At 39.5% G+C, this 27,275-nt stretch overlaps 1 protein-coding gene across 1 annotated transcript in view; it reads right to left on the reverse strand.

The window, feature by feature from the left end:
• Positions 1–27,275, reverse strand: part of LOC306767443 (exostosin-1) — a gene marked incomplete at both ends in the record, with an annotated part of 289,239 nt that overhangs the window by 71,932 nt on the left and 190,032 nt on the right. The window contains one exon of the mRNA XM_079255451.1: positions 1,758–1,851. Coding sequence (XP_079111577.1) covers positions 1,758–1,851 — 94 coding nt within the window. The remainder of the gene's footprint in view (positions 1–1,757; positions 1,852–27,275) is intronic.

Below are 27,275 nucleotides of genomic sequence, written 5' to 3' on the forward strand. Positions count from 1 at the left end.
CTTTTTGGAAAGCAGTTATTTTTATATCAGAGCTATGACCCTCCTCAGTTAAGACCTTTGGATTTCTGTGACTAGGAGGCATTATACCTACACTTCTTTATATTCTTTTAAGTAACATCAATATAATATGTAATGAGCCATGAACAATTGCTGGAGTGATATTTCTTTGCCTGTGCATGTCTAACTGCTGTCTTGTTATATTCAGTGCTGCCCAAGGCCAATTTTCCCATAAACAACCTCAACTTTTCCTCCAGAATCTTTGTATGAAGTCTTCTTGTATTGATGACAGACAAAACATTTTGGGACAAAGGGGATGTAAACCACTGTTGAATCACACGTTAGTTTTGGTTTTAGGACACTAAGGAAAGTAGTTCATGTTTGTGTTTGAAAGTTACCCACATCATCAATAATAGCAGGTTCAATTGGACCTGTGGTTTAACTCAGGGAGGGTGCATTGGACTTCACTCAACCAGTCTATGACCAGTGTCAGAGGTAAGTCCTGATACCAGTAGTAAATCCAACTTGTTTCATCGGAGGTTGGGCTCTGCTAAGCTTGCCAAAGAGAACAATTTTGCTCATCAATTTTATGGGCAGAATTTATATCCACAGCTGGGGTGTGGAGGGGAATCTGGTTTAGTGGCAGGCAGGGAGATCCAAGACCTGATGAAGGAACCATGTGTCTCAAAAGGCCTATGAATGTCTCAGGATCCCCCCCAGAGGAGCTGGAAAAGGTCAGAAGATGTCTGAGCTTTTCTGGTGAAGCTACTGCCATGGCAACCCAACCTAAGAGGAGTAAAAATATTGTGAATGGATGGATGGATGGATGGATGGACAGATGGACAGATGGATGGATGAATGGATGGATGGATGGATGGATGGATGGACAGATGGACAGATGGACAGATGGATGGATGGATGGATGGATGTACAGATGGATGGATGGACAAATGCATGAATGCATGGATGGACGGACACACGAATGGATGGATGGATGGACAGATGGACGGATGGATGGATGGATGAATGGATGGATGGATGGATGGACAGATGGACAGATGGATGGATGAATGGATGGATGGATGGATGGATGGATGGACAGATGGACAGATGGACGGATGGATGGATGGATGGATGGACAGATGGATGGATGGACAAATGCATGAATGGATGGATGGACGGACACACAAATGGATGGATGGATGGACGGATGGATGGATGGATGGATGAATGGATGGATGGATGGATGGGTGGATGGATGGATGGATGGATGGATGGATGGACAAACGCATGAATGGATGGATGGACGGACACATGAACGGATGGATGGATGGATGGATGGATGGATGGATGGATGGACAAATGGACAGATGGATGGATGGAAATGCATTTTATCTACAAAGCCTTTTGAATTGTAGGACAAACTGTAAAAATTACAATGAAAGATCATTTTTAAACATAGAACAAGCAAAAACTATTAAAACACAGGCAATAAAATCCTTTTTAGACTTGAATTCTCTCTTAAAAAGACGGTTTTGAGTCCTTTCTAAAACTGTCCATAGTCTGTGGAGTATCTGCTTTTCAGAGAAAACTGTAGTTGTAATCATCCTGTACTGCATGACAAGAGCGGTGGATTTTCATTTATTATTTTCTTTTACACTGCTCAGCAAACAACGCCTTCACATATTCTTTAACCCACATTTATACAAAACAATCTATTATGTAATGACATCTGTCTAAGCTGAAACACACTGACGTACCTGTAAGGCCTCCAGGAAGCGAAAGGATCCCAGACGTCGTCCCCGTGGCACCAGACAGAAACTGGAGTTGTGAAGCAACTCCTGGTAGTCAAACCTACAAAAACACAAAATAAAAGATTTAGTGAGAAATTAAGTTATCAATTGTTGAACAAGTAAAATAAAAAAAATGAAAGAGTCGGATCAACAGGAGGTAGGTTTGTTATGCCAAGTAATTCTTTGTTTCAGTGCACTCAAACTCCAGATAAAAATTCAGATAAAGTCATGCGAAAATGAAGAAGATCTATACAAATAGTGACTAAGAAGCATTCATGCTTCCTTCTCTTGGTGCCATCTTTGTCACAACAGCAAGGTTAACAGTCTTTCTCCTGTTTCCACAGTTTTCTTTCAAACAAGACTCAAAAGTAGCGAACTGCTCTTCAAGGACTCGTACATATTTCCTTAACTTTGTTGCTGTGAAAGACAGAGTGCGAACGGCTGCACATCAAAAGATAAAACATGAAATGTGCTGGAAAAAGCATGATATAACAATCAAAACATCTGCAGCTGTGAACACATTTTATCTTTTACCGATATGGAATGAGAACCATCAGTGATGGTCGCTTCAGTGAAGGTTTTACTCTGCTGACTTGGATAAAACTACTGATCTCACAGCACACTGTATCATGTCCATCTGGAGAGATCAATGAGTGTTTGAAGGCGAGTTCTAATATCTGACTGGTGAAATTCTGTGTGCAGGTTTGCACCACCTTGCTGGGTATAAAAACAGATTGACTGAGCAGCTTAAAAGATCTGACGAGAAATGTTTTATCAAACACTTGTCCCTGGAACGTGTTGCTCTTTTAGTTTGTATTTAGAATAATAAAAAAAGATTCCAACTGGGAACCAACAAAACAGCAAAACAACTCCCGTATTTCAATTCATTCAAGGTTTGTGTGCTAAAGCCTGTGGGGTGTAAATCTGATAACCTTAACCATCCCATGAAGATTTCATCAGGTCCTGTTATACTACAAAGACTGAGCAAGCCCACTTTGTCGTCATCATGGTCTCCAGCGAGGGGGAAAAAATACTCAGCAGACATGCTTTTAGAAAATTCATCCATTATTTAGCTAGATATGTCCTTTTCATATACATATATGTCCAATTTTCTGCACAAATTAATAATTTAAATAAATTGTAATTTATCAAAAAGACTCCAGTTCCATAAATACACACATGAAAAAAGCATAAAACTGGTAATTACATGATGAGGATCTTAGCAAATTTAGTTCATTTAAATAATTACTGACACATTACATTCCTATGCTATAGATCTGTTCATGCAGCCTCCTTTAACTTCTTATACTTGCATGGAAGAGTAGTCAAACTTTTAACTTCTCTGTGGTCATAAGTCTAGGACTTTAAAGCTTTTAGCCTGTGTGTATGTGCAGAGGTATGTGTGTATGTACACATGATCTCAGAGCTGGCCTGAGGAGATTTTAGATAGCAGTCTAATCTGTCTGGGGATCAACTGTCCCCACAAACTCACCATTAGACAAGTCTGCATGTCAGTGTGTGTGTGTGTGTGTGTGTGTGTGTGTCTCTTCCTGACTGGAAAGCCTGCCTCTATAATGATAACTCCTTGTGATGAGAGAGCATCGAGCATATCATTTACTGTCACAGCTTTTGTCCATGTGAAAAACCATGACAACAAAGATAAAGTCAGGTGTGCTGTTTGTATATCAGTAATTTCAGCTGTGATTCAGAAGCTACACGCTGGCACAGCTCTTTACATTACTTGATCATTTAAACTGTGTGTGTACCCAAGCTTTGGAACAATGAGCACCCAAGCCACAATTTGGTCCTAATTGTGTGGAAGCAGAATTGACCTCAATACCATCATCAGCAGTGAAAGAAATGGAAATTTCTCTATGTCATTAAATTAACAATACAAAGTTTTAACGCAAATAATTGCTTTATCCTTTAAATATCCTCATCAGTAACTTTATACCTTTGCTTACACCTGTACTGGCTTGTCTACTGGGATCCGTACTTAAAAGTATAAGGAAGTTTGTCGAATGCTCAGCCAAATTACTGGCAAGCTAACGTTAGACATGAGGTATTCTCCACATGCAGAGAAAAGCTTCATCTTGAAACCTAGCAACAACTTTCCTCAGTTAAAACTGAAGCCTTAGTAGAAGTGCTAAAAATTGCACTAGGGGCTCCACAACAGAGCAAAACCCCATAGAGTCCCTTGTTAAAAAGACCAACTTCACAGCAGAAATAAACATGTTTACACACTGGAACATCTTTTTTTTTTTTTTTTTTTTGTTGTTTTTTGTTTTCTTTTTTTTTTTGTCTTGTCCAGCATTTAGGCAAGCAGAATGATGGTCTGGATGCTGTGTTCTGCTGAGCAAATTTTCTCTGCCAAGGGAAGCTTCATAGATATAATGATCCCCTTGACTTTCTGAATTTTTATTTTATTTCTATATTTATTTTGTATTATAGTTTGAATTGTAGAGTTTGTACTGCTGGACCAGAGAGGACAGACAAAAGACAGAAAGAGAAAGGAGAAGAAACACCTCATAAGAAAAGTGAACGAGATAAAGGGAGAGAAAAGGGAGAGAAAAAAAAACAACTAAAAAATAACCCAAAAACAAAAAGAAAAAAACAACCAACAGATGTATACATACACACATACAGGCACACACGTACATATACACACACATACACACGCATACATACACATACATATACACACATATGTATACACATATATGTATATACACATATACATATACACATACATACATATACACACACACCTCTATGCACACACATACATACGTACAAACATATACGCACTCGCCAGTGTTAACACATATACATACACATACTTTAGATCATAGTAACTAAACTATGAATCTAAAAAGTTAAATATAAATGAGAAACAAACAGAAATGAGAAAACTAGCTGCTGTTAGTGAATAAACCTGCGTGACGACTCGGTGACTGTGTCACATGCAGAACATGCAGAGTGGAACGTGTTCCGGAAAAGGTGATCATGCCAGTGTGACCCCTCCCACACAAAGGCAAGAGGCACGCCAGGAGTACCCCCGAGACCAGGGCCATCGGCAGCCATCCCCAGGCGCAGACCCCAACCGCCCCACCCCGGAGCCAGCCATGCACCGACCCAGGAGGAGGCAGAGGGGGGTCCCAGCCAGAGTCCCCTGCAGTCAGGGGGAACAGGCCCCAGCAGGCCCGGACCAGCGAGGACCGGCCCCGCCGGGCACCGGCCACCCAGGGCAGACAGAGCGCGGGCCCCACGGCCCCAAGAGCCCGGAAGCAACCCCCCACCCCCGCAGGCAGAGGGCCCAGCCCACACCGACGGAGGGCCGGGATCCCCAGACCGCCACCGAGCGGCAGCCAGGCCGCACCCCAGCGCACCAGCAGCACTCCCCGAGCACCAAGACCCTCCACGCACCCACGCACACAAACACACACACACACACACACACACACACACACACACACACACACACACACACACACACACACACGCATCCACCCACCCACACGCATCCACACTTCCTCCTTAAACACACCCTGTCCACACATTCTCTTACACACGCTCAAACTCACACTCTCCTACCCCCGTTCTTTATACACACACACACCCTCACACACACATCCCTGCTCCCTCTATAATCACCCATTCTTCCATATATGCATACCCCACTCTACACACACACATACCTCCCTACAACCCTCTATCCACATTCACACTCCTCATTGTACACCCACCCCATCACTTCCCTGTACCACCAACATGACCCCACATACGCACCCCCACCCATCTGCATACACCCCCCCTTCCTCCTATCCCAGCGGCCACCCACTTTCCTAACTTCTTACACCCTGATTCCTCCCCTTACTCCCCCCTCTACCCTAACATTCATTCACCACTTCATCCATTGGCTCATGCACGCCCTCACCTTTCTTTCCCAACATGTCCCCTGTGAGATACCCCCAGGGGAGCAGGGGATAGGAGGGCCCCGATCAGGGCCCCACAACTACCCCCCACCCCTGTCAACGCCCCCCCACCACTCCACACATGCAGCCAATCCAGCACCATCCAGGGCCAGCAGCAGTCCCACCCCCGCCAGGCCAGCCCAGACCCAGGCCCCCTGAACAGCACCACTCCCCCGCCCAAACTCCTCCGGCACAGCCCCGGAAATAGGGGCGTGGCAGGACCCCATTGTCACACATGTCACTGGAACATCATGTTAAACCTGTTAGGTTTAACAGGTCAGGTTTAGCTTCATGACATCAGTAAGAGGAGTGATTTAAAAAAACAAAAAAAAAAACAAAAAACAAAACTCATCCATAACCGATTTCATCTCAAAAGTTGGCATAATTAGGGGCGTGTCCTTTTGACTGAAAGGTACTAAATTTCCTGCTGCAAGAAGGCAGAATGTGGCACAACTGCAGGTTTTAACAACATGGTTTAGCTTTAGCCCGCCTACCTCCGTCAGCTTTTTAGCTCTGGGATAGCTTGGTTTAGCTTGGTTAGCTTGCTTTGCTCTTAGCTACAGGCAGGTAAGAGTTTGAAAGACAAAAAAAAACATCCACCCTCATGCTCACAGCTCCCCTCTTTTCCATGGTAGATGGCTGCATGATGCGATGCTGGGTGGAAACCGCCAAATGAGCTTCAATTCAGCTCTTCAGAAACCTAAAGGTTTCCTCCGCCCATCCTTCATATACAGTGTATGTTTGAAACTATATATTAGATGTAACCTTCTAATAACTTTTTTTCACATTTTTCTCCAGTATGAATGGAAGACAGGTGGGAAAATGAACTGAGATGGAAATAGGACTTTCAAGAAAAATAGAAAAGATGAGTAAAATAACAATAGCGACCCTCTGAGCCTGAAATCAAAGTACATCTTAAAGATTATATGAGCCTTTCAAACACCCAAGAATATGCTTCCAAATGGTTAACACCTAATTTAACTTGTTGCTAGCATCCAAGTTTAATTTATTTGGTTTGTAACATATTAAAAATTGACTGTTTGAATCTTTGATTTGGTCAGTTGCTCCCTCACAGGTCGAAATGCGTTATCAAAATTATAAATTAGTCCATCATTATTATGTAAATTCATTCATTCTTTCATTATCCTAACCGCTTAATCTAATGAAGGGTACTGGAGCCTATCCCAGCAGTCTTTTGGCGAAAGGCATGGTACATCCTGAACAGCTCGCCAGTCCATCGCAGGGCCAATATGTAAATTCATCATACGTTGGCAAAGTGGAACCTTTTCATTGTTACCTGTCAGGGATCTTTTATGTGCTGAGAGATTTTTTATGTCCCAAATATGCTCGGGTTTATTTGAACTCTGGTCAAGATGTGATGTGTTATAGGTGCTAAAACGCAGAATATATGGACTACACCGTCTTCTGGGCAGATTCCAAGAAGACAGATTAATCATATTAAAAAACAAAACATTTTTCCTGTTCAGGATGTTAATTTTACAATTGACAGAAAGGCCAGACAGATAATAGATGTCAAAGACACAAGATGAAGTGGCATTTTTCAGCACAAATACTTGAGCAGATCACAAAGACTCATTGCATGTGTCGATCCATTTGGGTGCCAGTTAATATCTTTCCTGTTTGCTTTCTTGACATTTGGCTTAAAAGTTCAGTCTGATCACAACATCCACTTGAGATGATGGATCATTTCTCATGAAAACACAAGCATTGCAGCATATCTTTAAGTTAATCCTGACATTTCCTTGCATAAAGTTTAATTTATTCAGATCTAAGGAAACCTGGCAGGTACCACCAGACCTGAGTGCTTCTTTTAATAGAACAAACAAACAAGAAGCTGCAAAAACACAATGGGTAGAGAGGAGGAATGGACCAACACTGAGTCTTAATCAGATATTAGACCTTCACCCCTCCTGCAGACAGGCTGATCCTTTCAAAACACAATTTTCCAAGTGATTAATCCGTCATCACGCCTCCTCCGACACCTGCATCAGTGTTTGCAGTGAAGGAGCTGCAGGGTGTTTCACCTCACTGCTCTTACACCTGCGAGTGCAGGCGCTTACAAGCTCTACAGCAGCACTTTGCATCCATGGCAGGCTTGTTTCAGTGAATGTTAGTAAGCGTATGTGCCTGTGATTCATTTATGCGTGTATGTTTAATGTATATCAGGGATAGATAATAGCTTTTATACTTTTGTTTTTCTTCAATGAAAGACTCCTTAAAATGTGAAATTTAATTAAAGCTGATAGGATTAGGTGGAGATGTCTGATGCTGGTACAACAGAGTTGTTTTTAATTCTGTTTTTGGGTAGTTTTTGGTTGTGTTGTGTAGCAGTTTGGGCATGTTTTCTTATCGGTGCTGCTAATATACTCTGTTTACTGCTTTATTACTATTCTTTACAGATAGAACAGTTGTTGTCCTCTATCTGTAGTATTTCTGTCTTCTTTTTCTTTTCTTCACTTTCTCCTCTTTTCCTAAGTTCCCTCTGATTATTTCCCTCCGTTACATCCAGAACTAAATGCATTACAGCAATAACCAAATCAAAGAATAAGGAATGATATTTGTGTAAATTACTGCCTTTGTTCCCTTTATATCCATTAAGCTCCACTTTGCAAAAGCAAATTTGTTCAAATCAACATGACAGCCAGACCATCATTGGACAGGAAATTTAAAAAAAAAAAAAAAAAAAAAAAAAGTTCAAATTGATATATTTGCCATCCTTGCACTGTTAAAGCTCAGTGATGAATGCTTCATGGGAACTGTGACTAGGTATAGCCCAGGGATCCAGCATCTTGAGGACTGCCGTCCTACGGGTTTTAGAAATTTCCCTGCTTCAGCACACCTCAACTCAGATCAGCATGAAGCCAAGATCTGCACTTGCCTGCTAATTACCCACTGATTTGAGTCAGGTGTGTTGGAGCAGAGAAACATCTAAAATCAGCAGAACGATGACTATTGAGAACCAGGATTGGGAGTTCCTGCTAAAAACCCTTTTCACAACTCTTGTCAAGCGGGGGGACTGATGTGTGATTTGCAATAGGTCAGCTGTGATAGCAAACAACTTGGACACTACAAAACTTAAAAGCTTAAACAATATGAGCTGAGTCGTACAAACTGTCACACAACAAGTGGAAAGATTTGAACTATGTGTGGGGTAAAGTTAATTATGTGTGACATCAAGTTAATGTCACGCCTCCTCTGATGATGACGTGTGGATGGACAAACCAGCAAAGGATTACACTGAATGGTCTTGATGTAGTTGTTTGACTTTCATCATGATGTATATGTCATCTGCATTCAAGAACTTTCCATGTTTTGTAGTGAAAGACATGCCAACAAGTACGATTCAGCATTTTATCTGGTTTTTTTCTCAATGCAAAGTTACAGGCGGTAGTTTTTAAGTTCTCTACTCTGGTGCACTTTCCACCCTTTTCTCTTTACCTTCAGTCAGCTGAAATGTGCTCCTCGCATTGATTACCAAAAAAAAACTGTGGTGATTGGCACCTGATTGCAGCTTTGTTATGCATGATTCTGTGTCCACATTTCCTTAAACTCATCAGATCTTTTAGGAAAAAGCTCTTCTCTGTCATCAACTGGGTGGTAAAAAAAAAAAAAAGAAAAAAGAATTCACTCTTTGTCACTGTTTTTATGCAGAAACCAGTCAGACAGGAGGTGGAGCTGAGTGATTCCATGTCAGACAGAATTAAGAATCAATAAATACCACAAAAAAGCACATGGAGGATTTTTAGCTGAAAATAAAAGAAAGAATATTGCTTGACAAAAAAAACAAAACAAATGATTTTCTCAGCAGAAGACAGTAAACAGTTTCAGGAGTGATGGATCAATATGAGGCCTAACAGAGCAGACCCGTGGTTCACGCTCATGAAAAATGTGGGTTTTTATAACACAAGACGAGCTACAATCCACAGAACAACATATTTCACACAATATTTCACTCAAAAGTAATACAGCTGGAGAGCTTTCCTCACAGGCAGACACAGAGAAATATTGTTGGTAATTGACAGCTCTGTGTATCCATCTGTTGTGTATTGTCTTTCAGCCACAGACTCTCTGTGGTCTTATCAGATGCAAACTAATTTCATATGTAACAGGAAACTATGTGATGTTGGTGCGCAGGGCAATCAGCTGACGTGTTTCTCCATGATCGGGTTCCTGTTTTATTTGTTTGCACATGGAAGTGCCAAGAACTACAGCAATTTGTTGCAATGATGCTATTTAAGACTCGGGAGTGCAAACACGCGCAGTAGCTACTCTACCATGAGGACTTGACTTACGTTAATGTTCCACAGCTACTTGCTTCAACATCCGCCTGACCTGAAACAAAGACTTTGCCAATTATTTTCATTACGTGAGCTTCGTCTTTGGTCACCAAAAGAATGAAGGTCCCCTCAATGTGGTTGAGTAAACAGATTTATGCGCTAAGACATTAGCAAAGCAAACATATAGACACAAAAAGGGGGGGTTGTGTGGACCCATAAATTATGAGGCACAGGCAGAGTCAGGGCTGCCCTTGAAGAGAAAAACAAACAACTTTTGTGCACAGAATGTCAAAACAAGGCTAAAATGTTGCTCACTGGTGCAATTTGCAAGACGGTGGGAACAAACTGAACTCGCTACAAGAGAAGACGCACAGTGGGCTTCACTTTACTTCTGCAGAAGTTAAAAAAAATAACTTTTGACATTAGTTTAATTTGGTTTCATTTGTATGTTTAAAAATGACACATGTTGGCTTTAATCCTCCGTCATCTTCTTGTGAAGTTTCCTTCAAGAAAAAAGGTGCAGTTGTTTCTGTTTCAAGCTCCTAAGATGGCTGTAATAACTCCAAAAGAAAACTAAAAATAAAGTTTGAGGTTGAACATTTTTACTGTAAAAAGAGACCAAATAGAAGAAGTGTGTTTTATGTGACCTGTATATATAACCATGTCTAATTCCTGAGTGGTCAGATGGGCATTGTGAGTGCAGACAAATATTTTTCCACACAGAATGTCGACCTGAGCAGATAAAAATGAATTCTTATCTACTCCCTCATTGTTCTCTTCTCTGCTGCCATACGCCTGTACACACACTCTCAGGGAACATGTGTGTACTCAGTTCTGTCGACACACTCGCTCAACTCACACTGTGACTGTGGCACAATTCTAACCAATCACAGGCTTCAACACTGTCATCCCAATCAGCGGCATCATCTGAGAAAAAGCTGTGAAAACACTCCAAAGCAGCCTCTACGCCCCTAAAACTGAAAAAAAAAAAAAATGCATCCAAAAAAAAACCAAATCCCGCCAAATTATCTATCAGATCCCGCCCACTTCTGACCAAATCACAGACATATCCAATCACGCTGGACTAGTGATATCGCAGCCAATCACGCTGGACTAGTAATATCACAGGAATTTAGAGTTCAGTAATGTGTCCTCAGTAATTTGCAGGGGAAATATTACTTCACAAATTACCAACACGGCAGATTTAAGCTGACAAACATCACAAACAATGTTCATAACTATTACAAATGACATATGGTCCATTTGTAAAACGAATCCAGTCAGAACAGGGCTTCCGTCTACAAGCTGTAAAAACATACAAAAGACGGCGGATGCAAATAGTACCAACGGCAACGACAACACAAGTCTGCTGTTTTCCACATCTGTGTACTGGTGTCATAAGCAAAGCAGCAGGCTTATGTTTGGCTGAGACAGCGATGGAAAAAACAGATAAATGTGTAACTGAGGTCACACATTTCCCCTGTACGCTTGTTCAGTTGCTCGTGGAAATATTACTAACATGCAACATTTTTACACGTTAGAACTTCAAAAAACTTTTCCCACCCTTTAAACCAGGATGAAATAACATTTTTAGTGTTAATGAAGAAACACGCGAGGCAAGCAACAAGATGGTGTTTTCAGTTTTAGCTGCTGTGATTTCTGTCACGTTTTTCTTTTCTCGTTTCGTCTGTAGCCAGGAATTAAGATGAAAATGTTTTCTGAGGATGATCTAAATCTGAGGCGTGTGGACACAGCGGAGAGGCATTTACTTAACAACGGATACCATTTACAGGCCTTCGTGCTTTTACTTCGAATGTGATATAAGATGTGAGGCATGGTGAGATAAATGTTGCCACTGAACAAAGCTGTTCATACAAGACATTTTTTATACGTGACTAGTACAAACATGCAGCAGAGAAAGAGTCTTAGTTAAAGCTATTAGAAACAATTTCAAGCACAAAACTGAGCATGTATCTTAATAAAAGCACAAAGAGACCCTGTGGGGAAGGCTCCGAGCTGACTAAGAGGAACAAAGTGAGCATCTTCACATCCCAGCTGACTCTCCAAACACACTGCGTTTTGGAGCCTGTTGGAAGCTGTTTAAAATCTCATCAAAGCATCAACAAACTATTTAGTACATCATCAAAGCGCTCGGTTGGGAATAAGGGAGCGAATGAGCTGTTGCTTTCTGGCAATGGTGCGCTCCCACATCAGTGCAGAGGCACGCTCGTGCATGAGAAGTACTGCTATTGTCTTCAGTCTGGAGACGAGAAAGGCCTTTATCCTGCAAACAGCAATAACCACTGGTAACCTGGAGTTTTCCCGTTTCTGGGTTTTTGCCTGGTGAATGGAAGAACTGAACGACTTTCAGAGCTGAGAAGATGCTAATCAGCAGCAGCAGATGCAGGGTTTAAGCTACGAGTTAAAGGTTTCGGCAAGCTTCATAACACTTTCAGATCTTTAAGAACCAAGAAAATGAAATAGTCTGATGTTTTATGACTTGTATGTTTTTCCTTTTCTTGTGTTTTAAAGCTGCCAGTGCATGAGACTGCTTGGCTTTAGAAAGCTTGTAAAAGGGTTTATAGTTGTAGTAACTGTCTCTTGGAAACTTATCCCAGTGCTTAGAAAAATGCTAAAACGGAAAAAACTGTCTTTGTAAAAATAAAATCAACTATAACTATAATTTTAAGAGTAGTATCAGTTCAGTGTCTGTTGTCTTTCTGTCCTCTTCCCCCCACACAGCAGAGGCAGATGGCTGCCTGTCCTGAGCCGGGTTTTGCCGGAGGTTTCCTTCCTGTTAAAAGGGAGTTTTTTCCTTCCCACTGTCGCCAGTGTGCTTACTCAGGATGGGAGATTGAGTTGGACTCAACTCAATCTGTTGGTTTCCTTATATAGGCTACTATGAATTGGCTTTCATTATGTTTTCTTCTCTGTCTGTAAAGCGTCTTGAGATGGCATTGCCGTGATTTGACGCCATTTAAATAAAGTTGAATTGAATTGAATTGAATTCAGCCAAACTGTGTTTTTTTTTTTTATCCATAATTAAGAATTTACAGAATTTAAACCAAAGTGAAAGATATTTGTTATGTTTACAGTCACATTATTCTTTTTTATGCAGATCAGAAATTCAAACTTTAGTGTTTAAATTAACAATAAAGCGATGAAAAAGGTATGGATCTACCACAATGCATCAATCAGAATGGATCTGCTGAGATGTGCAAACTGAGCCCGACTGCCAATCTGCAACACTAAAATAATTTCATTCATTTAAAAGAACAAGAGCGAGCAGAAATGAAGCATTTTCAAATCATTTTTCTCAAACTATTGATCTTCTTAGATGCTGACTATGGAAGTGCCCATTACTGGTCAGTTTGTTTTTTATTTCCTTTTACTTCCATCTTTCTAAAAACTGATGATAGTAACTCAACAACATTCGGCTCCAGCACATTTACATTTAGAGCCATGTGTTGCTACAAACCCAAATGTTAGTGTTCAAGATGTTTGTAAAAGTTCTGATAAATCAAGGCCATTGTTGAGTCAAGTCAACTGGACCTTTCACTTTCATCCAGGAGAACCTTTGTAGTTGTGATAGGGATGGATTTGTCTAGAACCACTGCTGAGTCATTACCGACCTGAGACATCCCTTCTTCTCTACCTCTATAACACGTCCTTTCAGCTGTTATAAGGAGACTGACACTAACTCACACTTCGACTGAAGTGAAGGTCACAACTCTGAATGACATCAGTGGTTTCACAGCCTACTTTAGAACAATCTCCCATTACCTCCACCAGAAGTGAAGAGCCTCTTCAACTAAAGCCAGTCCAGCAGACTAAACTTAACAATGGATTTGTTTCAATATGTTAAAAGAGACATGACAAAACTTTTGCCATTTTCCCATCACAAGCCCCTTATTGACAGCTAATTCAGCATCCATCCTGCATCCTACCTAAAGAAATCCTCTCTAAAAACACAATCTTATGATGACTCTTGTTTTGTTCCTCTCTCTATTTTAGTCATCTTGTGTTTCTTTGTTGAATCAGCGACATTGCATGTTCAAAACAGCCAATATGTTTTCTAGTGTGAAGCAAAACTCTGCTGCAACGTCACACAGCATCCCAGATGTAAAGGTTATATATTGCGGTTCCTCAGCCTCGGGATGCTGCTGGGTAGCGGCAACTTCAGGAAAACACATGACCGTGTCACTGAACAAGTCTGGAACGCGTATAAGGTCAGAAAGTTTCATAATGCGCCTTGAAGCTTATTTAATGCTTCCATTTATGATAAAGTCGATTTATCATGTTAGTGAGGGTGAGAGAGAATTTAAAATCCTCCTTTAAGCCTTCTCAAAACTCTTGTCACCACTTTTCAGGTATACTGAAGAGCAGCACCTGGGTTTAGACTACTCAAACTGTTGACTGGCAGTAAAATACTTGATTAGATTTATTTATCTGCACAGAATGGTGCAGAATGGTAATTAGTATAATCTCCCAGCAGAGGGAAAAGCTTTTACCAGCTTGCTACGAATCCTGAATGCAGCACACAACTGGACAAGCAGAGCAGTCCATACATGAAATCAAAGTTTGTTTTATACTCGAAGAACTATAACAAATACTTTGTACAAAGTGGAAATATGGTGCATAAATGTGGTATTTCTCAGCTTTGCCTTCAGCCTTTATTCCCCAACAAACAGCAGCCTCAGAGGTCTCTGGGAGTTCGGGCCAGGTAGGGGTCAGGAAGCCAAGGGGTCCCAGCAGGAGTGCAAAAAAAGTTTGCTACACTTCAACACTTTACAGGGGAGAGGGGATTTACTTTGCTCCCCAGAGGTTTACTCCCACCAAGTTCCATTTAAATACCAGAAGACAGATGGCAGAGCTTCACAGATACACCTCAGCTTCAAGTGTGTGCTGTGTCTCTGGGAGAATCATTTGCATGTTCATTGATGTGTCTTTGAGACAGAGAAAAATTTCAATATTTATCACTATGTGAGTGTCTGTGTGTGTGTGTGTGTGTGTGTGCGTAAACATGACAGCTGAGGCTGCTCCATTCTCTGAGTTGAAACACAGGTCTCTGGGCTGATATTAAAGCTTAATGTTACAGACTGGTCTGGCTCAGAATATTAATACACTCCTAACGCTGCCGCTGCCACACACCGGCAAATCTGCCTGCAATAGCTACACACATGGGAAATACACTTCGGAAAAGGTATCTGCATGTTTGGGAGAAAACGATCATCTGTAAACACAGGTGTGATTCAGATATTTTTATTTCTTGAAGAAAGCACCCTTCCATCCATTTTCTCCACATACAATACTTGTTTCCTCCGCCTGGGATGTCTGTCAACACGAAGCATCAGTTCCAACCCTAGATTTAAGCTGATGATGGAAAGAGGAGGGATATTACAAAGTAAGATAAAGAAGTTTAGACACTGAACCTGCAAATAGTAAAAATAAAACGCCAGAAACTGGACCAGATTTGAATTTGCCCCCCCGTCACCTTTGGCATTGTGTTCTTGAATGATAAACTGCTTCCATTATTCCTGCCACATATAAACCACTACCTTAAGATTTGTTCAATCCACTTCTGGTTCCACTTGTGCAACATGCTCTGAATTTCTTCCACCGTGTCAAAACTGCCATCCTTCAACTTGACTTTCATACTGGGAAAGTGGTGGAAGGACTAAGGTCAGGTGTTGAAATAAGATTGTGTTTTTGCAGGCAAAGACCTGAAACTTAGAGTTCATTTTTTTCTGAATGTTGAAGAAAATGACGCGCTCGCTCTTGGTCATGCTTGTGACCTGATGCACTTTATTCTGTCCTGTGAACTCTTCCACGCAAAACAGCAGCTTCATAGCTGAACACACAGCTTTAGTTCTCAGTAACGATACTTGACATGAAAGCAGGAGTTGATGGTGGATTTCTGCAGGATTTTTCTGTGCACCGTAAAATGCCAAAAACAGGAAACGGCAAGTCGTTGGAGCAAAATTTCCAGAAATGATACAAGAGGAATGATGCAAAATTTGATCACCATTTGCACTTCCAGCAAAACATTTTCTGCAGAAGACCTTGAACACAAGCGCAGCATTTGGGAGCACCACTTAAATTTAATTCCCCTCCACTTCCATCAGGACCGACTAAAGCTGTTAAAGCACCAGTTTTGGAAGGTAGAAGTCATGAACATTAATCATTCACCGACAAAATAGAAATTATCCAGCAGCAGCACATCATATGGAATTTGAGTGAATCACTCACATCCCTGATTAAGATATCCTTGGACTGAAAAAGTAATCCTCATCCAAAAGAAGTAAGTCAGATCATTTATTTACAAGGAGAAACACAATTAGATTGATTGGATGGAAGATCTCTCCACATGGGCTGCACGGTGGCGCAGTGGTTAGCACTGTGGCCTCACAGCAAGAAGGTCGCTGGTTTGATCCTTGGCTGGTTTGGTCAGTGGCCTTTCTGTGTGGAGTTTGCATGTTCTCCCCGTGTATGCGTGGGTTCTCTCCGGGTACTCCGGCTTCCTCCCACCATCCAAACACATGCATGATAGGTTAATTGGTCACTCTAAATTGCCCCTAGGAGTGAGCGTGAGTGTGGTTGTTCGTCTCTCTGTGTGTGGCCCTGTGATGGACTGGCGAGCTGTCCATGGTGTACCCTGCCTGTCGCCCAAAGCCGGCTGGGATAGGCTCCAGCTTCCCCGCGACCCTGAATTGGAATAAGCGGTTCGGAAAATGAATGAATGAATCTCTCCACATGCTGAACATAAAGTTGGATTTGACACGTTTTTCTGTTTGGTTACTTTGTTTGCTGGATATATTACATGCAGTTAGTTACAGATATTTTTTAGTTGCCTCGACATTTTCTATGCTTCTGAAAAGTAGATTCTTTGCTATAATGGTTTCAACTTAATAATACGGCAACATGGATGGATGTATTTTATTATTAGCATTGTTATTATTGTCATTATTATTCACTTCATTGACAATGAAGATTTGTTACACATTCTTGCTTTGCCTAAACATCAAGGATAGATTATCTTCTTTAGTTCCTCCACAGCTCTCCAACTCTCATTATTTTGAATCCAGTCCTTTGGTGCATGAGAGCTGGAACTGGATGAGGGGGCACGTAGTGGAACATGGTGGGATGTACTGTTTTTATTCTTTGTTTCATTGTTTTTAAAACTGTTTTTCATTTTGTGCTGCATTCACAGATACAGTCTGACTGAATGGGTCTAAACTATTAGCGCTTTGCTTTTTGTAAAGGTTTAGAGTAATTTTTATGGTCCTTCAGCTCCAGTTCAGTGATAGTCATTCATTTGCTAAACTGCTTAATCCAATTCAGGGTCACGGGGAGCTGGAGCCTATCCCAGCTGGCTTTGGGCGAAAGACAGGGTACACCCTGGACAGCTCGCCAGTCCATCGCAGGGCCACACAGAGACAAACAACCGCACACGCTCACATTCACTCCGAGGGGTGATTTAGAGTAACCAATTAACCTATCATGCATGTGTTTGGATGGTGGGAGGAAGCCGGAGTACCCAAAGGGAACCCACGCATACACGGGGAGAACATGCAAACTCCACACAGAAAGGCCACTGACCGAACCTCGCCCCAGCCAAAGATCGAACCAGCGAGCTTCTTGCTGAGGCCACAGTGCTAACCACTGTCCCACCGTGCAGCCCTCAGTTCATCTATATTTTGAAAAAAAGTTAAATGTAAAAGTTGTAAACCTGCTTGACTTTATCCTTTCTTGTGGGGAGTTATTCCTTAAAGAAATCAACCTGTGTGATTTGATGTCAATCCGTTGTGTCATGGCAAATACCAAACTTAATAATTTGGCTTTTACTGCAGTGTTATGAGAGCACCCCAACGGTAACCCTTTTCAAGGCATTCAGAGTTTTGTTTCCGCCTTTTTTGCTCATTATTTTCCAATCTAAATAAGACCTTCCACAAAGCACATGGCCTTGTTTTTAGCATTGAAAAACACACCTCTGAGGTCTGATATCGTATGCATTGCATTCCTTAATTTGTTGTTCACCTCAGAAGTCTTAATTAGAGACACTTCACAAACTTAATCACACCACAAATATTGCTCACAGCAACTACTATTGTCAAAATTAGAAGATAATGCAGCTCATGGAGACAAACTTCTTTAAGCTTGAAAAGAGAATATCTTTTTGTAAAGAGATATAGTTTTTTTCATTTTCAATTTGATGAATTTTCCAGAGCAGCTGGCAGTATGTCGCAGTAACAGGAGAGTATTCGGCCTTGGGTACATCTAAAATGAATTTAGTGGCATCCAATCTCATTCAGCCCTGCGATGGACTGGCGAGCTGTCCAGGGTGTGCCCTGCCTGTCGCCCAAAGCCAGCTGGGATGGGCTCCAGCTTCCCCGCGACCCTGAATTGGAATAAGCGGTTCAGAAAATGAATGAATGAATGAATCTCATTCAAGTGGACTGAACAAGAGACGTGGTCGTCTAGCAGACATCCCCTGCACAAAACAGGTAAAAGCTTTCTGCTGTTAACCAATCAGATGTGACCTTTCAGGGTCAACATCCCCTGGCCTGCACTGCCACACAGACAGAAAATCCCTTCAAAGTGAAGAAATAAAAAGCTTAAAGTAGTGCATCTTTATTTTTCCTTTTTTTCCCCCTTCCAGAGCAGGGAGCAGTAGGTGATGGTCTGACATTTTCAAATCATGGAGGTAGAATGTGTGTGTGTGAGTGTGTGTGTAATCAGAAGGACAGTGGGAAAAAAAGTAGTAATTTTTATGGAGGTACAGTTTAATAACTCAACACACAAAGATATATTTTTCATAGGACTCTTCATTTCAGAACGTCAACAAAGTGCCAACATCCTCATCCTGATGGATGCCGAGTAACAACACGGATGCTAGCACTTCCTTTGGTTTAATAAGATACTTTTAATGTGAACATTTTGGTATATTTTTGTTCTTTCAGTCTCTCGCTGCCTTTTTATTTTGCCTCTTGCTCCGATGAGTAATGCCTCTCTCGGACACATCCACACTGTGTTCAGTGTGATACACCATTAACACCCTCCCTGTTCTCCTGCTGGTTTCAGATGGAGGAAGATGTGTGTGTTCCAACCTTTTCTGAACTTTTTCTTAAAGATCCTTGATTAGTTCATACTAAAATGTGGTCCCTTCAATTAAAAAACAGTCATTTATTACATTTTATTTATAACAAACCTGTAATATAACTTACCAAATGTAATCCGTTAAAAAAAAACAACAAAAAAAAAACTGTCATGGAGCTTTAAATGTAATAAAATAGACTGTTAAGAAAAGCAATGAAATAATCTAATATATTTTTATGCAGAACAACAGTCATGAAATAAAAGAAAAAAAAGAAAAATCTGTTCACTATTTTTCAGTATTCATATTTTTGTTATTTAGCCAGAATTTAGTGGTCTGTTGGACCTGCTGAATTATGGGTTTTTATTTTATCATATCAAAAATATTTTGCATTAAAATACCCCAAATTTCTCTGCTTCAGCTAAATACAACAAGATTAACAGGACAGCTGCTAGAAACAGATACAGATACAGAGATGGATTCCTAAAGGTAGTAGTTTTCTTCGGCATAAAGGGTCAGGGGAAGGGTTGGGTTGTATGTTTGGGCTGCGTCTGCATGCGTGTTGGTGTGTGTGTGTGTGTGTGTGTGTGTGTGTATGTGTGTGTGTGTGTGTGTGTGTGTGTATGGGAGGGGGATATGTGTAAATGTGAAACTGTTTTTATGTTGTGAAGCATGTTGATGTTCAACTAAAATAGTGTTGTTTTATTATCAGGTTCTGGTAGCATCAGGTCATGTGCTGGGCCTGCAAAAGAGGTATTTGTTTTAATTTTTAACTTAACTATGTCCAGCATAAAGCAAGCAGAAGGATGGTCCTGCTGCTCTGTTGTGCTGAACAAATCAGTTTTTTCAAGAGATTTATATACAGATCCCACGATAAGAAGTGTGTTCTTGAATCCTAACCTCTGTCAGGACCTGTATAGATGATGACTTAGAACTGCCTTCATGACATCATCCTTAATTTTATGAGATGTTCTTGTTATATAAAACTATCTGTTTTAGTTTGAACACTCAAAACAGAAAATATTTTAGGTTTTTAAATATCACACCTAAAAGAAGCATGATATAAACATGATCAACTCTCACATTGCAGACTGGCAGATGATGTAACAGGAGTTTGTGAAGTATTTTACTTTTGCAAACTTTAAATCTTTCACATCCTGATGTAAAATTCAGTCTTGATGAAAACATTTCCTTCAGTTAAGATGGGAAGGACTGATTTTATTGCAGAAACTCCTTTGCACTGTGTTGTACATTACACCATGATCAGAAGTAATTCTAATGAAATTTTCATATTTAGGCGCTGGTGTCACCATAGCAACAAAAATAATCGGCTGATTCAGATCAGCTGACTTTTGACAAGTGAATGACAGAAACTCATTGTAGCTTGACAACGGTTGTTTAACAGAAAAAGTACATAAAAAAGTACATTACACAGTTATAATGCACATCGTGGTCTTCTAGACTCCGCATTGTGCATTATAACTGTGTAATGCACGACTCCTTGTTGTTTAATCATTACTTATATTATTCATTAATTAACTAATTAATGGATTGAATACTTTTATTTTCCAAAACTACACCATATTAATTAGAACTAAATAAAAAACAAACCCAACCTTAGAATATTGTCAGACTTTAGGTTATGAATTGTGTATACTAATGAAGACAACAAAGTGTCACTGACACCTCCAGTTTTCCTCCTGTATTATTCATGTAGTGAACTGTATCATGTGGCAGAAACCACAAAGCTACACTTTCATTCTGCATGACAGGCTCGAGTTTACACATGGACGTCCACTGATGACCGCAGACAGACACGATTCACACTCGCGTATGATGGAAAATAAACTTGTGAGGTTACCCTCAGTGCAGGCAGAAATCAATAATTCTGAATACATGCCACTTATCTCTCGCCCACTCTGCCTCGAACTTGCTCTCCATCTCTGTCAGAAAAGTGAGGAAGTGAAGGAGAAGAGGAACATGCAAGTCAAAGTCACCCCTCTTCACCGAAATGTACACTTCCAAGTCTTCAGAAACTTCCTGTTTCCCAAGCCAGCAACATACATCCAACAACACTCAGCAGGAAATCAGAGATGTCACGTCTTCTTCCTGAATTATTAAGCTCTACAAACCAATATGAATGCATGCATGAATTCAAAATGCACAGTAATATGAAATTTCATGCTGAAAAACTGATGACTTCGATATGAGGTGGCTCATAAATAATATGACTTAATTTTTCCATTTATTATTCTAATCAACTCTCATCCAGTTTTGATGATGTATGACGGAACCTTTCTGGTAACTTCAACATCTATACAAAACAATCTGACTTCTGCTTTTATTTCACTATCATTTCATCATTCCATCCACCATCTGTTTATAACAGTAACTATGGCAACATTTACATGGAGGAACATTTAATTTACCTTAAAATCAATCTGATTGTGACCGACATGTTTAATGCATGCTAGACAATGTGATCCAATCAGTCATGAGCTTGCACAATTTATTGTGTTTGTATTGTTTTTTAGAGATGTATCACGCAAACGAATTCCAAAGACAAAGATTTATTTTTTTCTATTTGAGCCTTTCGGCTGTCAAGATGTGCCGTAATTCTTAACTCTTGCAGTTTCCAACAATATCTCCCAAACAGTCCGGTCCTGTTTGGTGCTGCCATTTCTAAAGGTTTCTCTGAAGCTCATTACATCACCTAACCTTCACGTAGTCAAGCATGTGCAGAAACACAGTGTGAAGAGACATGTTTATTTTTTTTCTTGATGATCTGATCCTGGAAAGGTTTTAACCTCTCCCCTTGACTAAACTGGAAATTCTTTCCAGTTGAAGCTAAACAAATAAGCTGAGGTTTTCATACCAATTGGACACTGGATCAGAACAAAGTCGCTCCATAAAAGACCATGGGTATCATTGGGTCTATTCTAGATGGTTTGCAGGGACCCTAAAATAGGTCTCAGACATCTTAAAAATCTGAATGCTTTTAGTGTTAATTGATGCACCAGATCCAGAAATAAAGACAGAACTTATTCCTCTACTGAGTTTGAGTTGGATAAGAAAGTCACGCGGTCCAGACAGATGATGCTGAGCAGCTGTTCGCAATATAATTTTGGTGCAAACAAAGCATTTTATCCCCGTCTTTGGCAAAAAGTAAGGTGAAGACTACTTTGGAATTTGAAAGGAGTAAATTAAGAGTTTCATCCTTCTATACTGTCCTAATTTCAGGTGTTTATTCAGTTGTCTTCCTGCCTCAACCTAACCACACACATATTATTGCATTAGTAATGGTAATGGAATTTATCCAAAGTACTAAATTGGACTTCCAAGTTGCATAGCGGTTAGCACTGTGGCCTCACAGCAAGAAGGTTGCTGGATCGAGCCTCATCTGGGTGGATGTTTGAACAGTGGCCTTTCTGAGTGGAGTTTGTATGTTCTCCCTGTGTATGCCCTGGTTCTCGATGGGTACTCCAGCTTCCTCCCACCGTACAAAGACGTTTATGTTTGGTTAACTGGTTACTGTACATTGTCCCTAGGACTGAGTGGGAATAGTTGTTTGTCTCTCTCTGTGGCCCCATGATGGACTGGCGACCTGTCCATGGTCTACCCTGCGTCTCACCCAATGATTGCAGGGATAGGCTCCAGCTTCCCCGCAACCCTGAAATGGACCAAGCATTTCAGAAAATGACTAACTGACTAAACTAAAATATTAATTTTGAAGAGTTCATTTTTGCTGATGTGTTGGAGATTTGTAAGTCAGAGAAAAAAAAGAGTTGAACTCAACTTTAAGGTTACGTCTTCAAAGATTCAGCAAATGGGAATTCAGGGTTTTCATTGTAGAAATTTTCAGACAGGAAAACAAAATTTGTGTTTGGGTTTTAAATCAACATTTGGAGAAAAGTCTAATCTTTAAATGTAACCTTCTGTCATACAATGCTGAATCTGCTAAATAAACACAATTTTTTGCTTTCCCACGATGATCATTACTCATCATCATGTGGAACAGAAATGGTGAAAGCCAAGGCGCGGATCGAAGGCTGTATTCTGTAGAATGATTTATACTCTGTCAGTATTTCTATACAGTATATGTATGTGTGCTGCTGTGTGTACGTTGTGTTGCCTGCAGCCCGTAGACAAACCGGTCCCTACATGAGAAATGAAAGGCTTGGGACGTCATCAGTTCCCATATTGATTTTCCTGCTCACATGCTTAATTGAAGTTGTTGGGGTATATATAATTGAAGCTGGTTCTCTCAATCACTCTCTTCCCTCCTTTTGTCTTCAACATTAAAAAGAGAAAAGCCCCCTACTTTATCCTTTTCTCATTTCTTTCTAAGAGACAAGTGTTAATGGGGAAGCCTGTGGCTATATGTAGCTTTGATGGAATAGAAGTGTATGTGTGTGTGTGTGTGTGTGTGTGTGTGTGTGTGTGTGTGTGTATGTGTGTGTGTGTGTTTGTGTTCCAGTAAAGCTATGTTGTAACTTCAAGAAATTAGTAGATGGAAAAACATATTATTATTGAGTATATTTGGAAGGTACTGAATCTAAGAATTATTTCAATAGAAACTGATTTTGTGAAATATATATATATATATATATATATATATATATATATATATATATATATATATATATATATATATATATATATATATGAAGTTACAAAATGATAAGGAAAATGCCATTTCAAAGGTTATGTGGTTAAACCATATATGTATGAATATATGGGGAATCACCATTGACGCTCTGATATGAAAATATTGTGATTTGAATCTAAATCATGGGCATTATCAGCCAAAAGGTTTGTCAATTCTTGGTTTTAGGTTGAAGCAGTGTAAATATTTATGCTCAGTGCATCAAAACATGCATTCTGCTGGCTATGTAGCATAAAACTTGGCTGCAGAAATTGTAAGAATAAAAAGTAAATGCTTATTTATATAACACCTTTCAAGATAAAAATCACGAAATGCTTTGCCAATAAAACAGAAAACTTTTAAAACATAAAACATTAAGAAAAACCATAGAAACAAATAAAACAAAAAAAAAAAAAACTGTAACTGATAGTTAAAGTTGGATGAACTTGGTGGTTCCCAAACTTTTTCTGCAGGGGTCAACAATGACATGTCAAGCCCCACCTTCGTATAATCACAGATCCCCCACCCCCAACCCCGCCCCAAAATATATATATATATATTTTTTTTAAATATTAGTATTTAAAGATCAAGTTCAAGTGTAAATTTACTGAGTTATATAATTTAAAATTATAATGCAGTCACATTTTCAACCAGTCCCATGAAACCGTTTCTCAATTTCTTTCAAGCCCGGCTATCCATCACAAAATAAGAAAGTTGCCTAATGGTATGTTTAATAATGATAAACAGCTAATTAATAAACATTTGGGTTTTGTGTAACAATCAAAAAAGGGATACAAAGTTGAAAAAAGTAGTTCCTAACCATGCTGGCATGCTCCACCTTTGACACGTCCTAGATCCCGTGGTTCAGCAATGTTAGCCAAACTAGCTTAACTCATTCTAACTGACAGAAGTTATTAGGCTAACAATGTTTAACTAGTGAGTGATACTTACTGGCTCTTTTATTTATATTTATGACTGGCATGATGCAATAATTGTTCTTCACACAGAATGTAGAAAAATTGTACATATTTCTTTTCCAAATGAAAAGTTTACGTGGAAACACTGTTCATAACCACTCAGTGCTAGCTCCTAAAACATGGTATCTAAGACTCTTAAAATATATCAGTTTTATCATGCTCTTATACAGATTCACTCCATCAGATCAGTGCCAGTGGTTTCTCTAACAAAACTATATATCCATTCTTATAGATGCATTTTTATAAACAAATTAGCTCTCAAAAATCCATCCTTAGCTGTAGCATGTTTTTTTTTTTTTTTGTTTTTTTAAATTGACACTTTTGGCACCAAAAAGTACCAAGATGGCCAAAACAATGTGTGCCGTTTTACAGAGGGATGAGAGCAGGAAAGAGAAACTAAAGTTGAAACTTAACCAAAAAACAGAATTAACCAACTGTGAGGGGTCAGCCCTAACTGTGAGCAAGAGAATAGTTGCTCATTAGCATTACCTTTTATTTACAGCATGGCAAACAAATCATGCCAAGGGATCAACACCAGTAAAGATCTGTCATCTGAAGACAAACTGTGAATTACCAGAATCTTAGCAGAACCGGAGCTGTTTAGCTGTCAAAGACTGAAATAATAATCTCAATGAAATAGTCCAAGACTAATTAACATGTTCTTTTAATTCTAAATGGAGGTCTTTTTTTGTTTCCACTTTCAGTGAATTGAAAAGTAACCAAGAAAAGGCTAAGCATGGAATGTGAAGGTCAGAGGTCACAACAATTTGGGTTTCATATTTTAGTCTTTTGTGTATTAGAGTCACAACAAGCCTCAGAAAGATGATCTAACTTCAGCTTTGAACTGTCGTCAGAGCAAGTGTTGCAAATTGTGTCATCTCATCAAAAGATTTTCTTCAGGTGAATTAAAAGCTATTTCTAGGATTAAATAATAGAAAACAAGTCTTTAATAATGCCTTATTTAATATAGGTCGCCAATTTCAGTTGTACAATGAACCAAGTCTCTCTTCAACAGAAGGGATTTATGGAATTAGAATTTCTCATGGTGAAAAATGGTCCACTTTCTTATGATGCTGTTGCTCTTCCTTTTACCAGATCATCATCTCTGAAAGATCTCCTCCTCCTCCTCCTTCCAACTATCATAGTCTTCCACACAGAAGTTTTCTGGGCAGACTTTGTAAGCAAATTTCAAAGTTTATTCCATCATTTTTTGCTGAGCTGCACAACTTTCCTTTATATAAGCTATCAGTTGTGTGCCCATATATCTTTCCTGTAACAGGGATGTTCAGTGAAAGTGGATGGGGAAAGTTGACAGTTGTTACTTGTGGGCATGCAAAATTTCTCAACTTTTACATAAATACATATGGACTGAACTGAAATCATTTTTGTTGCAGAGTATTCAGTCAAGCTAACAAACTGTTGAGTCAAATGACTTATAATTACATTATCAGAGCAATGTGACAACATTGTAAATAAATATCAGATGCAAAAGAAGTAGAAAATAAAAATGTCCTTTGTTTTTCTGAAAAACAATACATGTTTTATTCACAGTCAATCAATGTTCATGTTTTGGACATTTTCCCTCATTTAAAACCCTTCATTTCTGTAACTAATGGGAAGGATGTGAGCTGGTAAGACATGAAAATATTAGATTTATCTTTGTGCTGACCTCCTGCTGTTTTAATTTATGACAGCGAGGAACAACTGCTGCTGTGATTATAAGCCTGGAGAGCAGCTGTGGCCATGGTTCTCATTTATTCATTTATTAACAAGGATGAAGATTCAGAAAGTCGAGTGAGAACGTCCTGATGCTCTGTTTTCATTCATTAGTCCTTCACTGAAACTGACATTAATAGGTACATTAAATCATTTCTGATTTGGACGTCAACAACATTTGTGACAGAACATCTCGTACTTTTTTCCATTTTAAACATTAAATTGGTGCATATTCTTTTATGCTGCTTTTCTCTGTTAGTGTGTTTACCTCAGATATTATCTTTAATGCACTTCTTTGTAAAATCCTTTGGAGCCCAGGTCGTAAACATTGCTCAATAAAACGTTTTTTTCTTTAGTTTCTGTTCTTTTAAATGTTTCCTGTAATTTTGATTTCGTTTTTAAATTTAAGATGCATATTTATACAATTATAAATTAACAAGAACTTAAGTGAAATTTATGAAAAACAGGGAAACGTTAAGACAATACCAACATTATAATTTACATATAGGAGATTTAAGTGGGATCATGCAATGGTCAATCTGTCGATTAAAACAACTTATTGAAACAAAGCCTGAGAACAGATGTAGGTATTCCACAACAAAATATGTTGTCTTACTAACTTATCATGACTTAGAAATGTAGACCCAAATCAAAAATTAAGTAAATAATCTAACTTTAATTCACATGCCAACGATCAAACAATGAATGTCAACATGACATCCATTTCACAGTAAGCTGTAATCTAGAAGCAAGGTGAGACGAGAAAGTTTAAAAAGGGGAT

The sequence above is a fragment of the Telmatherina bonti genome, assembly GCF_933228915.1.
Source record: "Telmatherina bonti genome assembly, chromosome: 16".
NCBI lineage: Eukaryota > Metazoa > Chordata > Actinopteri > Atheriniformes > Telmatherinidae > Telmatherina > Telmatherina bonti.